Source organism: Antennarius striatus, chromosome 12 (genome assembly GCF_040054535.1).
Source record: "Antennarius striatus isolate MH-2024 chromosome 12, ASM4005453v1, whole genome shotgun sequence".
Classification (NCBI taxonomy): domain Eukaryota; kingdom Metazoa; phylum Chordata; class Actinopteri; order Lophiiformes; family Antennariidae; genus Antennarius; species Antennarius striatus.
The window spans coordinates 8786244-8812113 of NC_090787.1; the positions used below are offsets into that span (position 1 = coordinate 8786244).

The following is a 25870-nucleotide window of genomic DNA, read 5'->3' on the forward strand; positions in this document are numbered from 1 at the left end:
TGATACAACAATAATTTTGTTCTATTGTTGCCGCCAGTTCTTGCTTAACATCAATATTGTCTTCCTGCTACTTGTTTGCTTTATGGGTTGAAGGCCAAACTTGTTGAAATGAACAGGAAATATTCTAGTGGTGATTCATAGGCATTGTTCACTCAGATTTTGAAAATTACTAGCAACTGAGATAAATTCAACTTATGAGTGATGGTGTCAGGGGCAAATAGTGTCGATATTTTCTTTAAATAAATATTATAGACATGAAATTAAGAACCTCGGTGCACTGCCATCACATCCGGAGTTTTCCCCGCCTTATACCAACTGGGATAGGCTCCAGCTCCCCGCGACCCACGCAAGCGGATGAAGCGGATAGGAAGATGAATGAATAAATGAATGAGATTAAGAAAACACAAGTTGCTTTGGAGCAGTGATCTGCTCCATCAATTATTAAATTGTTTTGGTTTAAAGAGGCAGGAAGAATGTTTCCTGCATCAGGAGCTTCTGTGGTCAACAACCTGAGAAAGCTCTGATTGCCCCCACACACACACACCATATGCAACCCAACACCACTCACTGTGCGTGGTCATTGCTGCAAAGGTCAGTGGATACCTGGATGCATTTGGTGAACTCAAACCAAAGTGTGAAACTAATTTCACGGATTGTCACTTTTTGCGTTCTTAGGATGTGTTAAAAAAGCACACACATGGTGATTATTATGTGGTAGTGGTAAAAGCATGTTGTTTGACATTGACTGTTAATAATTTAGGCACCTAGTTTTACACTACTTCAGGAATAAATAATCATTGACGGTTTGCATTGTAATTCTGTATTTTCAAGCATTAATTCCATCCACAAATCCCAAAAAGTTGGGAAAGGAAAAAGCAATGATTTCCAAATTTAATCTAACGAGAAAACTAATTGTAAAATTTGAGGTTAAACAATGTCCCATTGATGTATGATAAATGGCATCAATTACTCTGTGCTTTCAGAGTAAAACAGTCCATTCTGCTGCTTTGAAAAGCAGCAGAATGTGGTTTCATTGCTTCACTGGAAGCCGCAGGGATGTCCCTGAAAATGATGCCATCTGAATGCTTAGCACAGACTGAACCTCTTTTTTTTTTTTTAGCTGGTAGCAATCTGGACAATTATTTATAATCCAAAGGAAATGTCTCCAAGATTTTCAAATTAATTTGTAATTTCCATATTGTGTTGTTGGAGAAAAAATTTCTCTGGATTAAAAAAAAAAAATTCATGATGAAGATGATGAAATCTTCAAATTTATCTCAATTGCTCATCAACAAAGCATGTTACTGTTTGACTGCCCTCAAAGGTTTTCAGGAAGTGGTGATCACTCCCAACCTTGTGTGCAAAAGGCCCTTTTATATGCTTCATCAAGCATTACCAACACAAAAAACATGTTTTTGCATGGAATGGTTCGATCGGGTATTTTAAAAGCATTTCACTACTTGTATTCTCGTTATTGTGGTCTCAATAAGCAATTATTCACAAAAATCAGTGGATAGGGTACAACTTTTACATAGATTATTTTTCAACTACTCAATCGAAATTAAAGTGGAGGGGGAAATCACTTGGCTTCAACAACTATTTAAAATAGGGTAAAGTAGCCTTGTATAAATTTTAGAAATGATCTCCAGTAAAAATAATAGCTTTAATATGAAAGCATTATATAAATATCTGATCAACTATGACAAATCAAAGCCTTTTTCATGTTGTATGTAGGATTTTTTTTGCGTCACATAACCCCATATGCCGGAAAAAATAATTGGTCGGAACTTCATGTCAGCTATTATTTCTAGCCGGAACCCAAAGCATCCGGTATCGTGTGCTCCGTCAAAACAGGTTCTTCCTTCCTGTACACGTTCATGCAGCGAACAGCTGATGTGGGGCGTCTCTCTGTCAAACAGCCGTTAAACATTTTGTCTTAACTGTCCACAAATCTATCTCGACATGACTAAAGAGGAAGCTCAGGGGTAAGAATGGCATGCGAGTTGTGAATATCTTAAGTCACGTTTCTCACGATCGCCAGCACTCAACGCATTAACTAGCATGTGCTAGCAGTAGTGCAGAACAGCAATTAGCTAGCATTGCCCAAGCATGCAATATATTGCATCATCTGATAGTGCAAGTAAAACATCATACAGTTTTACACACTTCGTAACAAAATTGTTCTAATACAAGCGGAATTAAGCAGAATGTCGGAATATGAGCTGCCTCGTGTTTGTGCAGTAGGTTAGGATGATATCACTAAGTAACATGAAAGAAGAGTAACTTTTATGAAGGGGTTTTACTTATTTTGACATGTAAATTGTTGTCAACTTTCTAATTTTCTGTTGTTGTTGTTTTTTTTTGGGGGGGGCGGATTAGAAGTTGAATGAAAATCAAATAATTTTGAAAACTGTTTATAGATAGATAATTAATTCAGACTGACACATTGTGTTGTATGTAGACCCACCCCCGGTGCATCTACATACAACACAATGTTACTCACCAGTCAGTCATGTTCCTGCACATTCCAGTGCTGTTTTGTAACTTGACACCTGTTTATAGTGGCGGTTTTACAATAAAAATTATAGAAAATTAGGAATATGTACAATTAAATAAGTTTAACTTACTTTGCAACATGACACATGATATGATTCTATCAGTGAAACCTGCGTTACTTAATTGCATAGTTTCTTTCTGGAAATCTTCTTTTGTTTTTAGTTTTTTATCTCAGTTTAGTTATAACCTTATAGCAAATGGTGCTTCTAATACTTTGTCCACCACATTTACCAAGAGAGAGAGAAACAACATTTTAAAAATAATTTATAATATTAACCAATACTGCAACCTCACAAAGAGGGTCTATAATAATTCTGAGTGAATTGAAGTCCTTTTTTAAAAGACATTTTGCTTCACATGTTTGCAGAGCTGTTACAATACATTAAAAAGCTACCACTTATTCTGGTGTACTTTGGATGATTGAGCCTATCCCTGTTTATGGCCCATTCCCGACTTCCTGTTTGACATGTTTCATGATCACTCTCTACCTGTAAATGCAGGTAAAACAAATTGTCATAGAATAATTACATTTGCGTCGTAAACAATAGAAACCCACGGCCTAGTTGTGGAGTGATTTTTACATAAATTTTTTGGAGTCTGTGGCACTGTGGCACCAGTCAGTGAAACCGACCGTATCTGCCTGATAATAAAATAACTGTTGTTGAGCCGGTTCAACAAATTCAACTTGTTGGTGCAACATTAATCTGGCATGAATAATTATTTATCTACTTCCCTTTATCTTGATAGAACTTAAGTCCAGAACAGGGAACATAGTGCTTATATTACAATGACTAAAATGTGCAGCCAAAGTGTTTTTGAGGAATATGCAATGTTTTCTTTTTTGGGGGTGGGACTAAAGATTTGTGACTTTTTTCCACAAATGTCTAATTTGACTTTGTCAAAATTTCAGAAAAGTCAAAGAGAAGACTAAAGCTTTGTCACTGGAAGTCATTGGCAATAAATCTGCAGAAAAGGAAGTTCAGAAATGTTGTCTGAAGACATCATCTGCTGTCATTATAGCTTCTTTATAGGCTTTAGTGCGATTTCAAGTTGACCTTTAGTTCCTGTTACTTCCTGTGACTAAATAGGAGCAGCTCCATTGTTGCTCATGGGCTTCCTTCAGGTCTAGACACCTGGTTATTCAGAGAGACAAACAACAGTCACTCATTCACCTGCAATTTCAGCAAACGTTTATGGTAGTGAATGCAGGTCTGGTTAATTGCAGCTTTATTATTTACTGCCCTCTAATCTTTGACCTAAAATTATCTACTTTCTCAGTGACCCCACATATATTTAGGTAATGTTTCAAAAATGTCACAGCTAGCCAGCACTAATCACATTCTGTTTCAGTTTTATTTTTATTTTTCAGTCTTTCTAAGTTGTGGCATGAATTACAAAATATATGCATATCCAATAGAGTCAGACTGTTTTGAGATCATTAGTGTGTTATCTAAGGTTTGTTTTAAGGTAGCTATTTTTCAGTTTTGCTGTTATTGAGACCTAATCAAGATAAAAGTACATTCAGTGAACTGCTCTGTTGTTATTCCAAAACAGAATTTACTTTATAATTAAATATATGTTTATCGGCATTGATTTTGTGATGTGCAAGAGCTAACATTAATATTAAGTACATTAAGACATCTTTACTGTTAAAAAAAAACAAACTTCAGTCTAATTGGTCACTCTGTTTGCTTGTGCTACTACTGCTGTCTTCATAAGATTGTGTTGGTAAATATTGGTTTCTGTTATTTCTGCCATTGGCTGCCCTCCAAAATTCCATCTCTTCATTCACACAGTCAATCGCTGGTTTATTTATAACAATGGCATTAAAGCTAGTTGTAGACTGGAGCTGGAGGTGACAATGACTTAAAATTAATTTTCCCAAGGCACACAACAACTTCCTTTTGGGATGTAGCAGAAAAAAAAGATGGAAGTGGACTTAAATGTTTACGTTGGGTGCCTCTTCCTGTTTCAGGGCGACAGAGGAGGAGCAGCAGGCTCAGTCAAAGAAAGGTCTGAAGAAACAGCAAAAGGAAGCAGAGAAAGCTGCAAAGAAGGCTGAGAAACAGGCCAAGCTGGTGAGAAGTTGTTGTTTTTTTCTTTTTTGTTTGTTGTTTCACATCCATCAGTCCTGTTGCAGCTGTTAAGGCTGTGACGTACAGTTCTGGTGGCCATTGTGGGTCCAGCAAGGTTGTTTAGCTGTGGGAGGGGTACAAACATAGCCATTGTTTTGGTATTCCTGTCATTTTGACTTTGTTTATGTCCACCCAAATTAAGTGCTATTCTTTACACTTACAGTCCCTTCTTTATCCAGTTTGGAGTATGTTACGCAGTTACATGAAGTGAATGTTAGACATTTTATACATTATCTCATTTCACACAAGTCTTACGGACAAAACCTTAAGTTTTCGATTCTTTTAACAGGTTTTCATTGTTTATAAAAAGATGGAACCAGTGATCAACATTGTGCAGGATTTTTTTCAATCACAGTAAAATTCTCAAAATATCTTTCCTGACCTCATCTGAAAGATACCATAATCAAAGTTGTCAAAAACAAATAAAAACTCAAGGTCACAGCACAATCAATAAACAAAAAGACATTGTACAGGTCAGTTAACTCATCTTCTATCAGTCCATCTATCCATTCATTCATCCATCCATTCATCCATCCATCCCTTCCTTTTTTTCTCTCCAGATGTCCATAACAACAACCAGAAATGTAGTATATTTCCAACTACAAACCAGATTCCAGTTATTTCTTTATCCCAGACATCAAAACCTATATAGTACTTCCTCTTGGCATAGATGTCATTGGATCATCCTTGGGAAAAGGAACTAGGGCTGTAAGTGTAAAGTCATCAAGTGTAAAACATCTGATTATTTTTCACTTTAATTGTGTTTAACATTTTACTGTATCTGTTACTATTTTTGTATCAGACTTCTAGCGTGTTGGTATATTGTAATGCAAGTAGGTCAAAATAAAAGCAACAAAGTTGTCTGTCTAGCACTTGAATTCATACAGCATGCTTTTAATGGAAGAAGCAGGTGTGTCGCTGTTTATTGCACTGAATATTGCAGCCTATATCAGTGTGGCAGATAGGCATTGCCTTAGGGGAGACCTGAAAGCGCAGTTAAATGTCTATTGGCTGAATGTTTGCAATGTAATTTGCCATCTTATAATTTTGGGGTTGAGATTCACTTTAGTGGCTTTGATATGGGTCTGTTGCCTTATGACGATAGCAAGTCTGTCATCAGTTGATCATGAACCGCAATATCATCCATCATGTGACTGGATTATCATATCGAGTATGGGCAATTCACTCTGCTATTTCCATACACCAATATCAATTTGCATAGAAAATGGAATTGTGTCTTTGCCAAGACTGGATCTCATCACACTCTGGAAGTCATTTACCTAACCGTCTGTGCAGACATAAAGAATCTGTCCACTTACACTGTTTCTATTCCAAAGCAATATCTCCTGCTGCTGTTATTCATGACGTGTTAGAGAAATGAGTTTGACTACTGTACATTCAAGGGTTCTGTGGCCTGACTTCAGGACAGATCTATGATTTTTTTAGTTTTATTTGAAAGAACGATAGAAATACAACTTACGTGACTGTTATTGTAAAACCTTTGAAATTGTGTAATTTGAAGTTTAATGTTTTCAGATAGTTCAGATTTGAATTTTCCACGTTGTCCTTTTATTTGCTTGCTATTTGCAATGCCCTTCAAACCCCGCTGTCTCTCTGTTTCAGGCTGCTGAACAGCAAAGCACAGAAGAAGATGTAAGTAGATCCCTGCAGATCACAGCATTCATCCTCCACTGTCCTCTCTTTTTCTCTGTCTGGTGCTGCCTTTGCTTTCACACCTTTGCAACAGTTAGTAGGCAAATGCCTGTATGCTAAACATTGTGATAAGCATCATTATCTGCTCTGTCTGTTATCTCAGATGTGGTAGACAGGCTGGTGTTTGTGAAATGAAAAATCGGCGCATATAAGGGTCGTGGTACCCATGATTATTGGAATGTTGTGTATTTAGCTGTTTGTTGAAATGATTAACCTGGATTGTGTTCTGCTTTTATTCTTCCAGGACTTTGCTAAGGAGCGATATGGTGTATCAGCTATGGTCCAGTCCCAGCAGAAACTGGGTTAGTATGACAAATGTCTCCCTCAGTTATCAGTGAAACCAACAGAAGAATAAAAGAATAATAAGGATTTATAATGGAATTAATTAAAATAAGTGTTTGCCTTTATTTGCCTTGAGCATAAAGACCACAGACTTAAGTCACTATGATAGGTTATGATATTTTGTGTTTTTGCTGAGTATATGTACATTAATGTGGTAGATTTCACATTATGACAAACTACAAATGACTAGTTAAATGGTTCGGTGTATATCTTAAGCAAGATTTGCTCCTTGGAAATATTATCTGTTCCTTGTCTCAAATTATGAAAGTAAAAAAAAAAAAGGTATCTATATAGTGGAGTGTCTGCTGGTTTGAACAAATGCTATGTTGTAATATTTTTTCCCAAATACATGTGTTTTTTTTGTTTTGTTTTTCAAAGAAGTGCAGAACAGAAGGAATGTTTTCATAGAAAATGATGTGAATTATTTGTGTATTTAAGATAAATTTTAAGTCAAGGTCAGGCTTGCTTGGCTTACATGTACTCCTTGCTTCCTCTTGTGCAATGAATTGCAAAAACCTTGATCCATCGATATTCACATGGGTCATACCTGTAGGGAGTTTAAGTGTCTCACCTAAACGTCCACTGTCACCATGAAGGAATTTTTACACGATTAAAAAAACAACGTCCTCCTGAAAATGGAGAATGCGTTGATGCAAATTGACACCCTTAGAGACATCCAATGACTCCCATTACCTGACCCTGGACATCAAAAAGTACATATAACAATGCAAATCGTAAAGATCATAGAAAGTGCTTGTCACATCCATGTACATGGACCGATAATTGCGGTAACTAATGGCATGTGATGAATCCAAGATGAATGTGATGGCAGACCTGTCGAGGTCGTCTGTCTGTCTGGATGCTCTTTCAGCTTCAGTGGCACTGAACAAAGTGGGGCCTCCCTCACCTGCATGCCGAATTCAGCTATTTGGATGGGATGGGGGATTAAAGGGTGAGGGCTTTTATGTGGGTTGACTCGGCGCTCTCAGCCAAAAGGATGGCTCCATTTTCTCTGGTGTAGCCTTGGTGTCTGCAGCTTGTGTTCACTGATAATAAGGAGAAAGCATGTCGCAGAGTGACATAGGTGAAACTAAAGTCAATTTGTCATATAGCCCAGAGAGAATGGATGAGTTAGACAGCATTTCAGCAAGTCTCCTAGGGTGTCTTATTTATTAGGCACATCTGTAATACGAGTATTTATTGTGTGTATGTCTTCACACGCACATGCATGCTTATTCACATTTCTTTCTGCCCTTGGGAGTATGTAAGGGGGAGAGGTGGGGAAAGAGAGGTCCTTTGAAGTCACATTGTGTGTGTGTGTGTGTGTGTGTGTGTGCGCGTGATTGTGTGAGCCAGACAGGACATTGGTGCGGGTCCAAGACCTGACTCCTGAGAAAGCTGACCAGCTGATCTGGCTGCGTGCTCGAGTCCACACTAGCAGAGCCAAAGGTGAGATCACCAACACCATTTACATCTTTGTTCACCTTTTTTTAATCATAATGAAGCTTTCTTTGTATGAGTAGCACAAATGGCAGCGATTAGGATACTCGTGTGCTAATCCTCTCTGTTGCCTAGTGAAATGTCTGAAACCTCTGCCTTGGAGCCGTCAAGATCAAACCAAAGCATTTGCTGTTTGCTGTTTGCTTTTGAGTAGCTTTTACATTGCCTGTGACCTAGTCGACTGATATCACTCTCCTCAGGCTGATCAACACTGTGATTTACAAACTCTAAAAGAAACAGGCAGCATTTATTGCTAAAGCAATCTTCCCTTGTTTCTTTGTTGGGTTTCACAGACATTTAAAGAGTGTTCATTTCTTCCCAACCGCTTCCATGTTAAACGGTTTGACAACCCAGGGGGTTTTTCGGTATCAGTGTCAGACAAGCATATCAGTGCCAACTGCCATCTCAAGTAACTTCTGCAATATTCGTCAGGTTCCAGCCAGTGGCAGACATAAAGTTGCTGTATTTGAATACAATGGACCTATTGAGCTTTGTAAGGTTATTTCATTGCGGACTTCCAGAGTCAAGAGTTGTTTCCCCTCCACTCATGTCCCCAGTCCCACTGCTCAATTTAAGGATGTCCATGTGAGCAGAATAACATCCTGATTTGCTCCCACCAACAGATGAGGTGCATCTGTTGGTGGGATTTTGATATTGTCCTCACCTTCCTCCCTCCCCGCTTCCCACTGTCAACAAGCATCAAAGTACCTGGGTGGTCCGACTGCCTTCTGTCTTCGGTTCTTATTGCCTAACTTGTTAACCAATCACACACCTCAGAAAAGAGTTGTTAGGAAGGTAGTGATCACCTGTTTTCCACACAATGCTGTTCAAAGACAATTTTATCTTTACAAATGTTTGACACCTGCAGTTGACAATAAGATCCTCACAACAAAGATCGCACTTCTCCGTTTGAACAAACCCAAGAACACTTAAGAGAATGCCAGACATTTTAACATATGCAATTTCCTCCGGGATTAATAAAGTATCTATCTATCTATCTATCTATCTAATAGGTCTTAATGTCTTAACTGCGAGCTGCTATCTATTGTTGCTGCTTTGATTTTAGGGAAGCAGTGCTTCTTGGTCCTGCGTCAACAGCAGTTCAACGTGCAGGCGCTGGTCGCAGTGGGAGACCGTGCCAGCAAGCAGATGGTCAAGTTTGCCGCAAAGTGAGTGCAGAGACTGCTTTTCCTGTCAAAGAATACACAAACAATGGTGGGAAAATCTTGGGCTCTCACAGTCTACCGATCCATTTTCACACATTCTGAGGAGGGGGGGTGGATGGTGGCGGAATCGATCATTTTTCACTTGACGACAAAAGCCGGCTATTAATGGGTGGACTACAGCGGTGTTTTAATGGAGCTGTTCCTGTTAAGATGGAAGATACAGCAGGTCAAGTCAGAGGACGAAGAAATGCTAAAGAGCCAGCCATCATTACTTACATTAGCAGCTTAATTGAGGTTGACTATGAATGAACACAATTATCGGCAGATAAAGGGAGAGGGCTGATAACAGTCACTTTGAGCAGCCATGGGAGGGCTTGTTTTTTTAAACAATTCTAAATTTGGATTCAAAGCCCACGAACATTTTCTACATTTTCATGGAATGTGCTAAAACATAAATTGCAGTAATCATATGTTTGAATATTTCAGCACATTTATAAATGCTAAAGGCTTTGCACTCTATTGCTAAAGGCAAAGGGTAAATTCTGCTACCTCCTAAACTAAGACAGTTCTGAGGTTGTATAATATAGAACTGAAGCAGTACAGGGATTGCGATTTTTTTTTTTTTGACCAAGCCTCCCATCAAACAGCAACTATCATTCCTCTTACAGCATGCTGTGGTCACCACAGATAGATAGGTGGAGTATTGTAGGATGTTTCATCTTACAAAAAGTTGAAAAGAATCAGCTCAAAAAAACAGTGTCTAACTTCACTAGAATGTCAGGCTCCATTATTTTTCATGCCAAAAGCCAAGATCACTGTCAGTTGACGAGCTACTCGTGCCCCCTGATCATGTAGAACTCGACACCACAGTCGTATCAGTATCAGTCTGTAATCCAAACTTTGAGATACCAGGTTTGTGACAAATCATGAGCAGCAAACAACAAAGTAAATACTTTGCTTCATGTCTTAGTGTGAGAAAAGGCAGACATAAATGGTAGGATTCATATCAAATCATAAAATGCAAATTTACAGTGTATGGTGGAATTATGTAACACCTCCCTGAGTTTTATGTAAATTCATTGTAGCTATAAAATTCTAATAATGCCCTAATGTGCATAAAGGAGTATTTCACACACGTGTTTTTCTCTTGTTTCATACATGACACTTTCTGAGTGTCTTGGTGGGTTTAGGTCATTGTTGGAAAGTTCAAAGGAACTAACGAGTAATATTTTTTACATAAGGGTGAGGTCACTGCCAGTGATCTCAAGCTGGCTAATACTATAGAAGAGTTCGCTGGATCACAGAATATTGTGTTTCACCCAGGTTTCATTGTAAGTTTGTAACTGTCAGATGGTGCTGTAACATTGTGGTCAGGCAGTTAAGTTGTTGTGCAAGACATTGCCACCTATCAGCAGTGTAAGTGAAAGTGATGACATGGTTGCTAAGGGAACAATTCTACATCAAAACTCGAAAATAACAGTCTGGCTGCAATAAAGTGATTTAGCAAGTCTGTTTCTGAGCATTTCTTGGACCAGAATGTTAGGTACTTTTTTATTTAAATCTTTAACAACAGGTTGCATTTCTACCTCCTGTGGCTTCCTGGTCCTCGTCTAGTTATACAAACTTCTTGTGTGATGATTGACGAGCTGAGCAAACCTTGAGTAAATCCCCTCACAGTCACACAGAGGCCAGTAATAACATTGCTGAGAAAAAAATCACACATTGTATGTCCAAGTCATCCTCCACTCAGTTACAGAGTTTAAGGAGGTGATTTTCAGGACTTAAAAGCTTTTACTTCACTCATGTATGATCATTTATGGCAAGGGCAAAGGGTGAGGGATATGCAAAATATGTGTAGATTATGTAAAGCCTCTAAAACTGTATTTGCAATGACTGAATGTTGTGTACTTTGAAAACTATAGATTTAATTCATGTTGCTTTGTTGTTTGAAATAATCACAGCAGGTCCTGTGACATGTATGACCCTCAGTTGATTCCGTTGATTCTCTCTTGCTTGTATTTGTGAAGGTTTGTTTATGTGGATTTTTTTTTAATATTTCATAATGATAGCTGAAGATTGTTAGGTGGCAGTAGGAGTATCTTTTAGATTCGAAGGGGTGTACCATTAAACACTTGAGAACCATTCCATTATTTTTTTTAGCAGCAAAGGTAAATGGCGATCTTTCAAAGTTGATGCAACGTTCATTTATGAAAATGAATAATCTGTTATTTTTATTCTAGCCCATATGTAAAGTAAAAATATTCTGTTAGTGAACTCAAGTAATAAACGCTTGATTTCATGAAGGCTAGGAGCGAATTATGCTTAAACACTAAATCACCCCCCCCCCACACACACAGATTTTTTTCTTTCTCAAGTCAGTTGACATCTCCATGTGATATTATGAACTCATTGTTGAGTTAAGCCGTCTCTTTCCCTCAGTGTGTCCTGTCTTCATTGCCACCAGCCTCAGGCCGTGCAGTACGGTTTATTAACGCAGGGATTTATTTGTCTAACTGATCCCTGACTACAAGGGAAGGTCTACTGCAGCAGCTGTCGTGGGGCTGAAGGGACGACAGCACCCCAGTGTTCAGTCCCTCATTACTTCTTTTTAATGAGGAAGAGTGAAAGATTACAGCAGGTTGCCCATCTGGCCGTGTGCTGCATGACAGTCACTGTTGTTCTTCATATCTCTGATTGTGGAGGGCCAGTGTAGAAAACTGGTGTGTTGTTTTAAAAAACCCTGTCTGTCAAAGTTTGAAATTGGTTATCCTGGTTATCACATGCTTTAATTTGCTTTCTTTTTTGTTTATAATAGGGAAATTGTTACCCCCACTGTCAGTAACAGTTAGGCTACTTCCTGCAGGCACACATGGCAATGTAAGCCACATTTCATGTCTAAACAGTCATCCCTCCTGAAATAACCTGCATTACTTTTTCTTTTTGACATATTAAGTTAATAAAGGAACCCTAACTATGCTATTAAGGACATAACAGTAATACATTTCTTCATCTTCTTTACACTTAGCCAGTATTGATTTAATACCACGCATTCCATTTGATGGACAGGCAAGTCAAGTCGAGTCTTTATACTTCTAGAAATAATATGGTGCCATCAGATGCAGACATCTTTTGAAAAAACACAAGGAAAAATAGGTTCCTTGAAAGATAATGTGGGGAAATGAGTTTAATTGTTATGTAACGGTTGTGGTTTTTTGGCACTTCATAACAAACAACTGAATTTGTCAAAATTAAGATGTCAACTTTTTTTGTCCTGCTCAAACGTGTGTATTAAGTTTAATGAAAACAAACACCTGTTTGTAAAGTAGGAAAATGGAGTAGTGGTTTTTTCTCTAAGCCACAAGCACTTGGTTTCTGTACCTGCCCCCCTCCCTCCATTTAACCAATATGATAACAGTTGTATCTTTATAATGTTATAATATAAAGTATAAAAAACGAAACATTCTTTTTGTCCCTCCATCGCCAAAGTCACAATCATGGATCCATATCCTATTTTCATCCGTATGCACTAGTCACAGTTTAACAGATTGTTCTCACGCAGTTAACCTATCACACATAGGTTAGTTGTGTATGCACAAGCTGATTACACTCCACCTTCCCTATTGTCTCCTCCAGCATCACCAAGGAAAGCATCGTAGACGTGGAGGCATCTGTCAGAAAAGTGGAGCAGAAGATCGAGAGCTGCACTCAGCAGGACGTGGAGCTCCACATCGAGAGGGTGGGAGCACTTTCCACTGCCATCAAACACACTCGCACACGCAGATCTTAATGCACAAGAATGTAAAAACATACACGCACATAGCCCCACGATATCATTGAAGCATGGCTTGCAAGTATGTAAACACCCACATGCAGTAATGCTCTTGGCATGTAAGTGTTAATTTTTAGTCTACTCTCAACACAGCACGTGAGCAATTCATACTCCTTAATATTCATGTGCAGTTAAGTTTCTGTACTAGTTGCATTAAATGTAAGTAGTAAATGACATTTTTTCAATGGTGGGCAGTAAAAATACTTGGCACGCACCACAGTGACGTGCATGTAATTCCAACAACAGAAGCTCTCTCAAACTGTCTCACATAAAATCAACGGAACATAAATGTAATAGATTTCTTTTCACACCCACCAACTGTACATGATTGCAACCAACACAGCAAGCCACTTGTTTTAACAGGTGGTCTAGCACTTGCACATAGATTGGGTTTGAACCATTTTCCACTTTGATTGCTCAAGTCTGCATGTGGGCTGTGAGTGCTCTCCATTGTCTGAACAGCGAACGGAATTGTTCTGAATTGCACTGTTCTGCTTTGTTCCCTTGTCAGATTTTCGTCGTGAGCCAGGCTGAGGCCCGTCTCCCCCTGCAGTTGGATGATGCTGTCAGGCCTGATGGAGAAGGGGAAGAGGTGAGGATAAATTCTAGGATGCACGAGAGGTCGCAAGCAGAGTAATTCACTCAAGAGTCTTACATCTGACATTCTAATGCCAAAGCATCGGCTGGCAATCAGAGATGGACATATTCAGACCTAATAAAGCAATGAATTCATGTACACATTCACTTAAGTATATCTAGGTAGCATCAGGCAGACATTTAATACACAGTTTAAGGATCCATTGTTGGCTTTCAGCTGAAAAAGAGAAAACACATCTGGACTTTACATTAAAAACAACAACATTAAGTTTTGCCTATCCTAAGATGTGGTAAGGAAGGAGAAAATAAAAATAAATTTCTGTTTCTAGAAAATTCAGTGGTTGGGTAATTAAACCAAGAAGAATTAAACATGCTGAAGAGCAGAAAACAAACTAATTAATACCCCATTCAGTGAGCAACATCACCTTGTTTGACCCTCTCCTTGCAAACTGTGATTTAATCACAAAGTGTTTTTAAGAGCTGGCAGGAGAGGGTTTCTTCAGAGCCCTCTGTATTGCAATTAAGGAAATTTGGGCGTTGATGGCGAATCATCGGAATGAATTGCATTCATCCAAGAAGTCAATATTTTTCCCACCCTCTAAGGTGATTAGTGATGTTTATTGAACTTTGGAGCTCATGTGTTGAAGTGCGAATCTTTTGCTGAACAGCAAAACTGATTTCAGTATTTTAGTTTAGTTTTCTTCTGTTGTGTTAATATGGAGTATTTCTGCATTGAGAAACACATCCTTTTTGAAGTGTTTTGCCAAATGAGTCATCAACATTAAAGCATTTACATGTTTGAAGGTGATGCTGCAGCTTCCAAGGTTGTCACTGAAAAGGCTGATTTGACAGTTTTAGTTGTGTATCTGCTGAACTTGACGCAGTTTTATGAATTAACTTCAGACATTACACCATGCAGTACACCTTCCTTTGTGAACCAAAAAGCTCAACAAAGGAAGGTGAGCTTTTTGCTAGGATTACCATTTGTACGAATACTGAAAACATGTTTTTGCTCTGTTTAGCTGTCTTGCTCATTTGTGAAATGCTGAAGTCTTTTACACACTCTCAATTTGTTGATTAAACTATGTGAGAAGAAACAGCCCTGATGACAGAGTTAGTGAACTGCTTTACGTGAAAAACCTGAATTCTTTCTCAATTTTGTTACTTCAATGTGTTTCCCAGTCATATTTTTATCAATAATATTTAAAAGCCTGTCTCTCAACATGTTAAAACTGATGCACAGAATGAAAATCCAAACTTCTACATTATCCACACACATCCAATATCAAATGTCATATTAAATAACATGTTTGTACTACTACCAACCGGAAAGTAGTACCGGTACATGGGTTTCAGCATTCTGGTGACAGCTGAGAGCCCGTCCCTGTTTATCCAGTAAGCCAATCTGTGCAGCTGCATCAGAAACACCCCAGGTGTTTTTCTGTAAGGGTTTAGCATGTCAGTCACACACTTGTAGCAGCACCTGCTCTCCCAGGAGACGTAGGCCTTAACAGCACCATCCATCTGACTGTCTGCCCGTCTAACCTTTTGTACCTCAATGTGGGGCTGTTTGGAGCAGGATGTGGCGATGCAGGCTATTAGCTCAAACCCCAGTGAGTCCTCTGAGGAAGCCTGACATCCATGACCCTGGAGGCAGTCGTTCTTCCAGCGATGAAACATTTATTTTTTCATTTGTTTTTCGCTATTGTTTGATTTTTAATTTTCCTATGCACCATTATTCTATGTCGTGAATGATTGCAAGTCTTTGATCGAAGATTGCATTATTTTCCCTAACAAACATCAGTGTTTTTATTTGTTTGTAATGTTTTTACAGTTTCTTGTTCAATGTTAATAAGGGTGGTAGTTGTGCGCCGAGTTCAAGTTTTTTTGAAGGTGCTACTCCTATCTTTACCCTTTGAGCTGCCATGATTGAACTGTGACTTTTAGACACAAAAATAGCCTTTCTTGTGACTTTATATTTTCTTCCTTGTTATTTTCAAAAGCCCATGAAAAAACATTTCCACATTACTGGTCAGAAACACTCCTGTGAAAAGAACACAACAGGATACATTGTTGAATATTTAGTGGGTGTATTTTGGTGCTGTGATAATATCTGTGTTTGCCCTCAGGAAGGCAGAGCCACTGTCAACCAGGACACCAAACTGGACAACCGAGTGATTGATCTCAGGGTAAGTTGCTGCCAGAGCTGAGGAAAAACGGTTTTAAAAAATGCTGTAGTCATTGTACTGTATAGTAGTACTCATCTAGTAAGGTCATTGTCCCCTTTTGATGCTTGTGCTATTGTCTGGAATTATGAAATGCTGGTATGAAAAGCTTAGTCTTTTATCTGATAGTGTTTGATCTCATTTGTTATAAATCAGTTTTGAATGTAACATAGCTACAGTAACATGGTAATGTAGAAATTTCTAAACAGCTGCCTTTGAATTGCAGTGTAAACCACTGGACCTGGAAAGTTAAAAACACACTAGGTGATTTAGTGTGAAGTGCAGTAGGTGCGCTGAACGTACAGGAACATCAATAGAAGCCAAACCACAAAGTGTCTCATTGTTTTGATCTGTGTCTCCCACGTGTATGATGCACTAGGCAGGAAGGCACCAACACCACGCAAAGACACATAGCTCACAAGCTTCACAATAACACCTGTTCCTGTAACATGGTGGACTTTGAGAACCACGGTCTGTCATCAGTTCTGCTCTTGAGAACCCAGTGAAGCTATAACGTGGTTCCCACAGTGAAAGACAAATGATCCAAAAGGGAAGCATAAACCAGCACTAACAATAAATTATTTTCCCCATGTAACTTGAAAATCCCCAACATACGTTGCTTCACAATACAGCAGGAAAGTTGTCTTGTATTCATTATCGGCATAAAAAAGGGATGTGTAATCAACGTCTGTCTCTTTTTTTTTTTTTTTTGACTCTAAAACTTTAAAATCATTGAGCATTTCCCAGAAAACTTAGCTAAAGCTCCAACCATATGGTGGACTTGTGCCTTTTGAAATTGAAAAACCTTTATAAATTATATTTTTTGTGTTTCTATGGCAACACTGATACCTATTCTTAACAAAAGAACACGGTTTTGTGGTCTTTATCAAAACTTATAGATGTTTGAGGAACTCCAGTGTTGGGTTCACCATATGTTCACTAAAGATAAGCAAAACCAGATTAATAAATTGTAATCTAGTTGCTAAAAAAATTGTCAAACTCGAGGTTATTCTTTTTTTCCAACCCCAGAATCTGAAGATATGAGTGTTACAGAAATATAAGACAGTAAGTAGTAGTGTTTTACCATAGTATCAATTGATTATTTTAGCATTTTTTTTACATTCATTCATTCATTCATTTTCCAACCCGCTTAATCCGCTAATGCAGGTCGCAGGGTAGCCAGTGCCTATCCTGGCAGTCTCAGGGCGTGAGGCGGGGGACACTCCGGGCACGACGCCAGTGTACCGCGGAGCCACATACAAACAAACATACATTCACACACACACTCACTCCTATGGTCAATTTGGGACCGGCCAATTAACCTGAAGCGCATGCTTTTGGAGGTGGGAGGAAGCCGGAGAACCCGGAGAGAACCCACGCAGACACGGGGAGAGCATGCGAACTCCGCACAGAGCGGGACTCGAACCCGGGTCCGCCGTGTTGTGAGGCAGCAGCGCTAACCACTGCGCCACCGTGCCGCCCCATTTTTTTTACAGTATTTTCTTAATCACATCACAGAGTACATTTGATAACTAGACGAGCTTGACATGCTAAGATTTCTGTATTGAAATTTTCATACGTAGTACAACCATTGTTCAGAGAAAATCCTGTTGTTTTATTTACCAAAAGGCTCAATGAAGTTGAGCTGTAGAACAGAAGTATTGTAAGAGGTGGGATACCTGACGTGTGAGGCTTATAGACCAAACCCTTAATAATAAAAAACTAAAATAATGCTTTACATTATGCCTGCAAGTCATGCAGACCTGTTTCACTCAGGAAAGTGACAAAAATTAATAATAGGTGTCTGGGTGGAAACCTCTCAGGGTCTAGATTTGGCCCACAGGCTTCTGGTTGGTCACCCCCCCCCACACACACACACTCCCCCCTCCCTCCCTCACACACACACACACACCTTTATTTTGCACTTCGAAACAAGTCTGCGGTGAAGATCCACCACAGTCTGGTGTCACGCCTCAGCTCTGAAAAATGTAAATGAAAAATGACGTTCAGATCTGTATCGTGATAGATCTGAACTACAAATCTCCCCTGACTGCAGGTACACCATCAAGAATGTGTCAAAAGTTAATCATAACTACTCACTGCAGACATGCTGTAAACAATCAGTGCTTCATTATATTTGACTCACTTACACTGGTTGATTTGTAAGTTTAATAAACACACATGAGTCTCGAAACAGATGAGTCATAAATTCTGCTAGTTTGATTAATTTTATTCATTGCACTTTAAAGAATTTTTTTCCTTCAAGTGTTTTGAAATTAGAACCTTTGTTGTTCTCCTACCTGTTTTTGTAAAGTATTGAGATTGGTAATGTTGGAAAAGTTTCAGCCAGACATACCTGAAGCAATGTCTGCAGATTAATGAGTTACCCTTATTTAGACTTTATCACCTTTCCATTCTGCCAGCTGTTAGACCAGGTTTAATCAGGACTGAACAAGTACTAGAGACTGAAAAAAAGAGAAACAATACCTTTTAATTACCGCAAACCTCAGTGTACTGTATTGTAAGGTCTGCGGTTCATGGGGATGTGTAATAACTAGTTAAAAAGCAACCAAGCTCAACTATAGAGATTTTGTGGTCTCCTGAGCTGAGTGCTTCGACGCCTAAGAGAACACTCCCTAAAACTGACTGTAGGACTTTTAGGGGTTTGGGGACTTTACAATAATCCACAGGTTTAGTTTTTCTAAACTAAACAGTTTTTCTCTTTGCCTTAGCGTCAGCATTTACATTCATAATGACAGGTTTAATGTTCCTGGGGCTGTAGGTGAATCTGAATGAACACCTTACACTTGCCAGCAAATAGTTGTTTCTCCCTTCATGTTGAGAACAGTTGCATGAACAGTAAAATTGTGTAACCATGAGCCGTTAGCCACGCCAAGTGTTGTAATGCCTCTGCATGTGGCTGTGTGTTTGTTTGTGTGTCAAAGACGACCACCAGCCAGGCCATCTTTCGCCTGCAGTCCGGTGTGTGCCAGCTCTTCAGGGACACCCTCACTAAAAAGGGCTTTGTGGAGATCCAGACCCCAAAAATCATATCAGGTACAGACACATTCTCGGTCGCAATGACCTTGCCCAAGGGAAACCTGGGACTGGCAGGCTTTAAAACATTTTTGATTAGATGTTTCAGTTTCCAGAGAGCCATCCTAGTTTCCATGTCACCACCCACTCCAGTAAGTCAAGATGTGACAGTTGTACAGTTTACACCCTGTATGTGCAGTCCAGGACTTTCTGAGACGGCAACTCAAATCAAGAATGAGAATTCAGTTGATGTTCACATAGTCTGTGTTGTAGTGTGTTTCTGATAAGGTCACACACATCTATGATTTAACAAAAGACTTAGAAGGATTTTATCCTACCCTGTTGGGACTTATGATTGACTTACCCTCACATCAGCTCCTCTATTTACACATAGGACATCTAATGCGACAGCAGAGATGTCTCTTAAGCTTGCTCCCGAAAGACCTCATACCGTGTTACTGAAAATGGAACAGAAATCCTCTCAGGAATATTCAGAGCATGGTGTTATATAAAGTGTCTTTTACAGCGAGGTCATATCTTAACATTAGATGTGAAAAGTTATTTGATTTTCTGAATTTTCACCAATATACAGGTTAACTTGTGAAAACCCTGAGGTGAAATGAGAAAATGCTCAGTAACAACTGGATTGGATCCGAAAGCATCCATTTCTAATCATTTTTATTCACAACCATGTTTGAACATTGTTTTTCTTACAACAGAGAGCTTCAGTCCTCAGCCTCCCACACGCCTCCACCGTATAAACTGTGGCGAAACCTTTGATGCTCGGCTTCCCTTTTACGTGAATAGCCAATGATATCAACTCAGACTGGCACATAGCAAATTCAAAACTCCCGCTCTTATTTTTGCGGCAACTGTAAATCAGCACTTTGTGCTTTTTTTTTTTAAACCAAAACCACATTTTCTTGTCTGCCAACACCCATAGCACATTTAACAGTTTGTTCTGTGTGAATCTCCACCCTATCATAGAAGACCTGAAACTATCAGATGATGCCATGTGACGTACGTGTCAAAATACGTGTCAAAAAGAGAACTGCAGATGTGTGTATCACAGCCACACCTGTGTGTACGTCAATGTTTTAAGTCTTTTTTTGTTTTCAGTGGAAAAAAAACTGCATGTTTGTTTTTTATAAATAAAACATTGAGTGCTGGTTAAAAAAATTTAAAAAAAGTATTCATGTTTGAAAAAAAATGTCTGCTTAAGACTTTCACGCAAAAGGGTAAAGTAAACTTTATAATTGCTGGTGATAGAAAGTCTAATTTTGTATCCAACATTGTCTTTGTCCACTTCTAGCTGCCAGTGAAGGTGGGGCAAATGTCTTCACGGTGTCTTACTTTAAAACCAGTGCCTACCTGGCCCAGTCTCCCCAGCTCTACAAGCAGATGTGTATTTGTGCTGACTTTGAGAAGGTCTTCTGTGTGGGTCCAGGTAAAAATACCTCCAGTCTGTCCCACCACATATTTCATTCATACATGGTAAATAAAACATGTGGTAAGAGTGTCATGGAAACTATAGACACTATTATGTTAAATGAAAACTTTAAAATGCTTCTAAATGCAAACTTCAACAGACCGCCTCCTATTGTTTTCGTGGGGCTGCAGAGCTTAGTAAGTGACATAATTGGACTTGTTAAAAAATGTATGGCGTGACTGAGTTTTACATAACTTGCTGCTCTTTAGGAAAGCAAACACTGCCACCATCTGATTGAAAGCATGCAGTATGCTACAGAAGAACAGAAATACAAAACATCCTTTTGAGCTCGTATAAAAATGTCAAGGCATTGCATGTTTTCCACTGATGTAAACTGAAACATTTTGGAGAAGCATGGACATTGATTGTTCCAGTGGGCAGACTGAGGACTTTGTTTTTGCTTCAGTGGAGGAACCCACGAGCTTAAGGTCATCACTTTAGCAGCAGTGTTTCCACTGCTCGTACAGACGTGCCAATCCAACAAGTAAGCAGAATCAGCTGTCCTTGCAGTGTCAGGGGCCGGAAGCACATTGTTTAGCTTCTAAAGCTATGGTCATCATCTGAAACCTGCTTAAGAGGTCCACTTGGAATGGCCACATACTCCAGGCCAATGTTAAGCTCAGACAAATACACGTCAGTTTTTATTTGTGTGTGCACCAGCTGCACAAGACTGTATTTTCCAGACTTACACTTAGGAAGAAAAGAAGTATATCCCTAATGACTGTTGTTGTTGTTTTTTTAATCAGTTTATTTTTTTCCAGACATGTTATTACAGCAGACTTCACTTTCATCAGTTTTGGAACATCAACAACAACATCCAAAAAAAAAAAAAAAAGGTTTCCATAATTTTCAAAAAACAGTTGAAACTATTTGTCCATTGCAGAAGTATGAAAATATGAATAGAAATGTTAAAGTTAGCACAATTTAATCTGTAAATTAATCTTTGCCCAAATAACATGGCATATTAAGTAGGAGCCACTTTTAAGTGGATTTATCAGCAACATTTATAATTCAGCTGTAAAGCAATGTTTACATTGATTTAGTAAATGTGATCGGAAGAAGGGCGAGAAGGAGAATAATGAAGACAGTAGGAATAATTATTGTAACTGAATAATATTACTTTTACTGACTAGTGAAAGAAGTAACATTTAATCAACTAAGCATGCCTGTTTCCTGTATAAACACCATCTGTCTGGAGACCAAACCACGAAGATGTCTCATTAGTAGGCCTAGAGGACCAATTCTTCTATTCAACCACACTGCATGCCTTTGGCTAATCTTATATAGGTCTCATTATGTCATTAAGTTTTTATAAAAGCACCTGCAAACCATCTTTGCTACCATTGTCAGTGGAATTGTGGATTACAAAATGATTTACAGTCAAAAATAAATACATACTTTATTAATTCGATATCAAGTATAATAATATAATACCTTGAACTTTCGTGAGACAAAGATGAATTTCGTGGACTTTTCAATTCTTACAGTATATTCTAATATTCACATTGAATCTGCTTTTCAGTTTTTAGAGCGGAAGATTCCAACACTCATCGTCACTTGACTGAGTTTGTGGGTCTAGATATTGAGATGGCCTTCAACTACCATTACCATGAAGTGATTGACTCCATCACTAACACCATGGTTCAGATCTTCAAGGGCCTGAGAGACAAGTGAGCTGAAATTATTATTGTGACTGGTGGTTTTTTATGGTGGTTGAACTCAGACTTCCTGTGAGTTAAATAAAGATTGCTCCAAAAATGGACCCAAATCGCATGCCATAGAAGCTTAAAATTTGTTTTTCTGCATCACAAAAGAACTGACTTTGACAGGAATGGTTTATAGAATGGGAATTTAGTAGAGGTAAAAAGAAAGAAGGTTAGAATATTGCATTTCTATGTGAAGTTTTCATAGTGAGTCTTGTCTGCCATTGGCTGCTGAGTCAGTTATTTCCAAGAAATTGTTGTCATATGGCTTTATTGCCTCCTAGTGGTGTGAATCAGTACAGTATGTCCAGAGAGCTGAAAACCAGCCCTGAAAAAAAAACCCATGAAGCCAGCAAATCTCAATTTCTTATAAGAAGCAGTATAGAGGTGAGTCAAAGGCATTAGATGTGCAGTACTGTAGTCTTAACTTATACAGTATACTACTGTACTGCATACGGTATAAATGAACAGGAATGGGCTCCTTATTTTACACAACACTTAAATAATTTCACCAAAGACTTTTTTTTTCTCTTGCTCACACAGTGCTCATTCTGTAGCCTGAACTTGTATCAATGGATTTTTGTCCTGTAAGCACTTGATATGAATGGAAAATGTAAATTTATGGAGATTTGGCTGATAGGCTAATGGGATGTAAGATTGCTAGGAAAATAGAAGACTTTACTTTGGGCTGATAGTTTCACATAGGAGAAAATGTAATTATCTAAATGTCTTTGGGAGGAACTCATATAGACTTGGGTCACATTAGATTTCATACCAAACTAGCTGCAGTTTGAAGTCCCTTTTTAAATTTTAAATGTCTCTATTGGTAATTTCCACTTATGACCACTGCTCTTTCTATGGGCAGTTGGAGCGTTCGGCTTTTCTTCTCATGACTTAATAGAATTTGCTCCATTTATGTAAAAATGTAATGGTCCAACCCTTCAGGCAAAGTACTTTTACTTTTATGGAGTTAGTTTTTCTATATTGCTCTAAAATTCTTATGACTGCATGTCTTTTAGCTTCCAGACAGAAATCCAAACGGTTAACAAGCAGTTTCCTAGCGAGCCTTTTAAATTCCTGGAGCCCACTCTGAGGCTGGAGTACACTGAGGGTGTGGCAATGCTGCGCGAGGCCGGCGTGGAAATGGGCGATGAAGAGGATCTCAGGTCAGAAGACTTTGCACACCCTGTTTCCTATTTGTTATATTATAGAAATAAATTTAAGTAAAGAGAGGATGTGAAACATTAGACCCTTTAAAGTATTGTGGTAAGATTCAAGTGATTTGTGTGATCAATATTTTTCTAGTTCTCATAGCACATTCTAGATCTGCACAGAACCAGTCTTTGTTATTAGTTGGCATGAAACCTCCAAGATGAGAAGCTAGTTTCCAAATAGTGACTTTTAGAAAGTTGCAAGTAAACAATGTGACAGTATGGTGCAGTTCTTAATATAAAAGATAACGTCTGGTTTTTCCTTAGTACACCCAATGAAAAGCTGCTTGGTCGTCTTGTCAAGGAAAAGGTATGTTGAAATATAGATATGCAGAAAAATGTGTTAACAAATTAGAAAATGTGTGTGTAGTATAAAAAAAATCCAGTATGTATATGGACTGCAGTGTTAAATTAGTTTTAAACTTTCGTTAGTCCTTCAAAATACAAGGTTGAATTAGTTATGAGCGTTAGAATTAGTGAGCGTTTCTGATTCTCACTGCCAGGAGAGTTACAATGATAAGGAGAACAGTTTAAACTTTGGTAGAACTTGAGGAAAGCATTGAATTTATGTTGTGAAGTGCCTCATTATGAAATCCTTTTATTGATTAATATGAAGAAAGGATTCATCAATGAGTGCCAGAGAATCATTTTAAAGAAAACTAATGACTCTTCATTTTCTCAGTATGACACTGACTTCTACGTGCTGGATAAGTATCCGCTGGCTGTGAGACCCTTCTATACGATGCCTGATCCAAACAACCCTGTAAGTCTTACTCATACACACTTACAATATATGTAGTGATCAGCTGCATGGTAAGAAATGTGCAGGGATAAAAGCTATGTAAATACTTGAATTGCAAATGAGGTTTTTGGTCAATCTACTGAAAATCTTGCATTTGGCTAGAGAGCAGCTTCATATGAGCCACATAGTCATCAGCCTTCTCTTTGTTTCATCGGCTGATAAACACTACAGTGGATTTTGTCAAATGTGCAGAGCTCTCAGCATTTGAATTATTCATTATGTGATATTTTTTGAATAGTGAAATTTTTGCAGGATCACTGCATAACCATTGCACTTCTATTTACTGTATTCGTTGTCCATATGTTGTCTTTTTGGAATATAAATGTATAAAACTTGGTTTAGATTGACATGTTCTCCTCAACCAATAAAACACGAATCACATATTCTGCTGTATCTTCAGACTTCAGTCACATGTTGATCTAAACTTTCTCAATCATTTATTCGTATGTCTTTACAGTTTTGTCTGCTGGTTTGGGCTGTCATTATAAGACACTTTTATCTTTACTTTCGTCTAGAAATACTCCAACTCTTATGACATGTTCATGAGGGGAGAGGAGATCCTTTCTGGAGCTCAGAGGGTCCACGATGCTGAACTCCTGACCGAACGAGCCATCCATCACCAGATTGGTAAGAGCACAGCCAAACAGCTCTGTTAAAGGGAAGTGATCTGCCTTTCTGTCTCCCTCTGTTGGTGTTCTACTTGGACTACAGCACAGGGAACTGGATTGATGAATGGTATGTTAATTTTTGGGAAAGTAGTCCTTAACATTTTAAACTAATACATATTATGGCTACAGACCTGGAGAAGATCAAGGCGTACATCGACTCTTTCAGGTACGGAGCTCCCCCTCATGGTGGTGGAGGCATTGGTAAGGACTCATCTCTTTTTTTGGGGTGGCACCTCAAATATCCTGTAGATTTTTTCATGAGAAAATGCAGAGTAACTTTAAATGTGATCCCTCCCAGGCCTGGAGCGAGTCTGCATGCTCTACCTTGGACTCCACAACGTGCGTCAGACCTCCATGTTCCCACGTGACCCGAAGCGCTTGACACCTTGAACCCACAACTACATGGACAGTCATCAGTGGAATGTCAAGACTGTTTTTGGTGATGGGGAACAATAGTAATTAAGAATGGAAGCAGGTAAATCATGTAGTGCCACTTAATCACGCTAAAATTGCCACTATAAGTAACCAATAAGAGAGAAGGGAGCGGTAAGGTGGACTTTATTGATTGGTATAATTGGTCATCTGAACAACAGCAAATAGCAGATGCACAAAATAAAAGGAGTTGGCCAGCGATTTAAAGAATGTCCTGTGTACTCCTAATCTGGGTTTTATTGCCTGAGTTTTTTTATATGGACAGGTTATAAAAGTACATTCTGTGTCCCTCCTAATACCAGCACTAAGGAATAATGATCATAGTTTGTAACTGTAACTCCACAGATTTTGTACCAAATAAAACCACCATTAATTTGATCTTTTTTTTGAATGATTTATTTTGTTTGTGCAGTGCTTTTGATTTCAAATACCATTGATGAAACAATGGCAATTATTAAATAACTAT

The 25870-nt window shown here is 38.6% G+C and overlaps 1 protein-coding gene across 1 annotated transcript; it reads left to right on the plus strand.

Moving 5' to 3' along the window:
• Window positions 1–1844: 1844 nt before the first annotated feature.
• dars1 (aspartyl-tRNA synthetase 1) lies at window positions 1845–25782 on the plus strand. Its single transcript, XM_068329173.1, has 18 exons — window positions 1845–1985; window positions 4532–4634; window positions 6315–6344; window positions 6649–6706; window positions 8103–8195; window positions 9313–9415; window positions 13046–13148; window positions 13753–13833; window positions 15968–16027; window positions 19009–19120; window positions 20412–20546; window positions 22111–22258; window positions 23311–23457; window positions 23770–23812; window positions 24185–24265; window positions 24820–24931; window positions 25102–25173; window positions 25271–25782. The coding sequence occupies exons 1-18, from the start codon at window positions 1963–1965 to the stop codon at window positions 25360–25362; spliced, it is 1596 nt and encodes a 531-aa protein (XP_068185274.1). The 5' UTR covers window positions 1845–1962; the 3' UTR covers window positions 25363–25782.
• Window positions 25783–25870: the final 88 nt, after the last annotated feature.

What these genes read in the sequence shown, in the direction of transcription:
- dars1 (XM_068329173.1), top strand. Translation starts at nt 1,963, where the DNA reads ATGACTAAAGAGGAAGCTCAGGG. An exon ending in AGCCATCCATCACCAGATTG is followed by an intron (nt 24,932 to 25,101) that starts GTAAGAGCACAG and finishes TTATGGCTACAG; the next exon opens with ACCTGGAGAAGATCAAGGCG. An exon ending in TCATGGTGGTGGAGGCATTG is followed by an intron (nt 25,174 to 25,270) that starts GTAAGGACTCAT and finishes GATCCCTCCCAG; the next exon opens with GCCTGGAGCGAGTCTGCATG.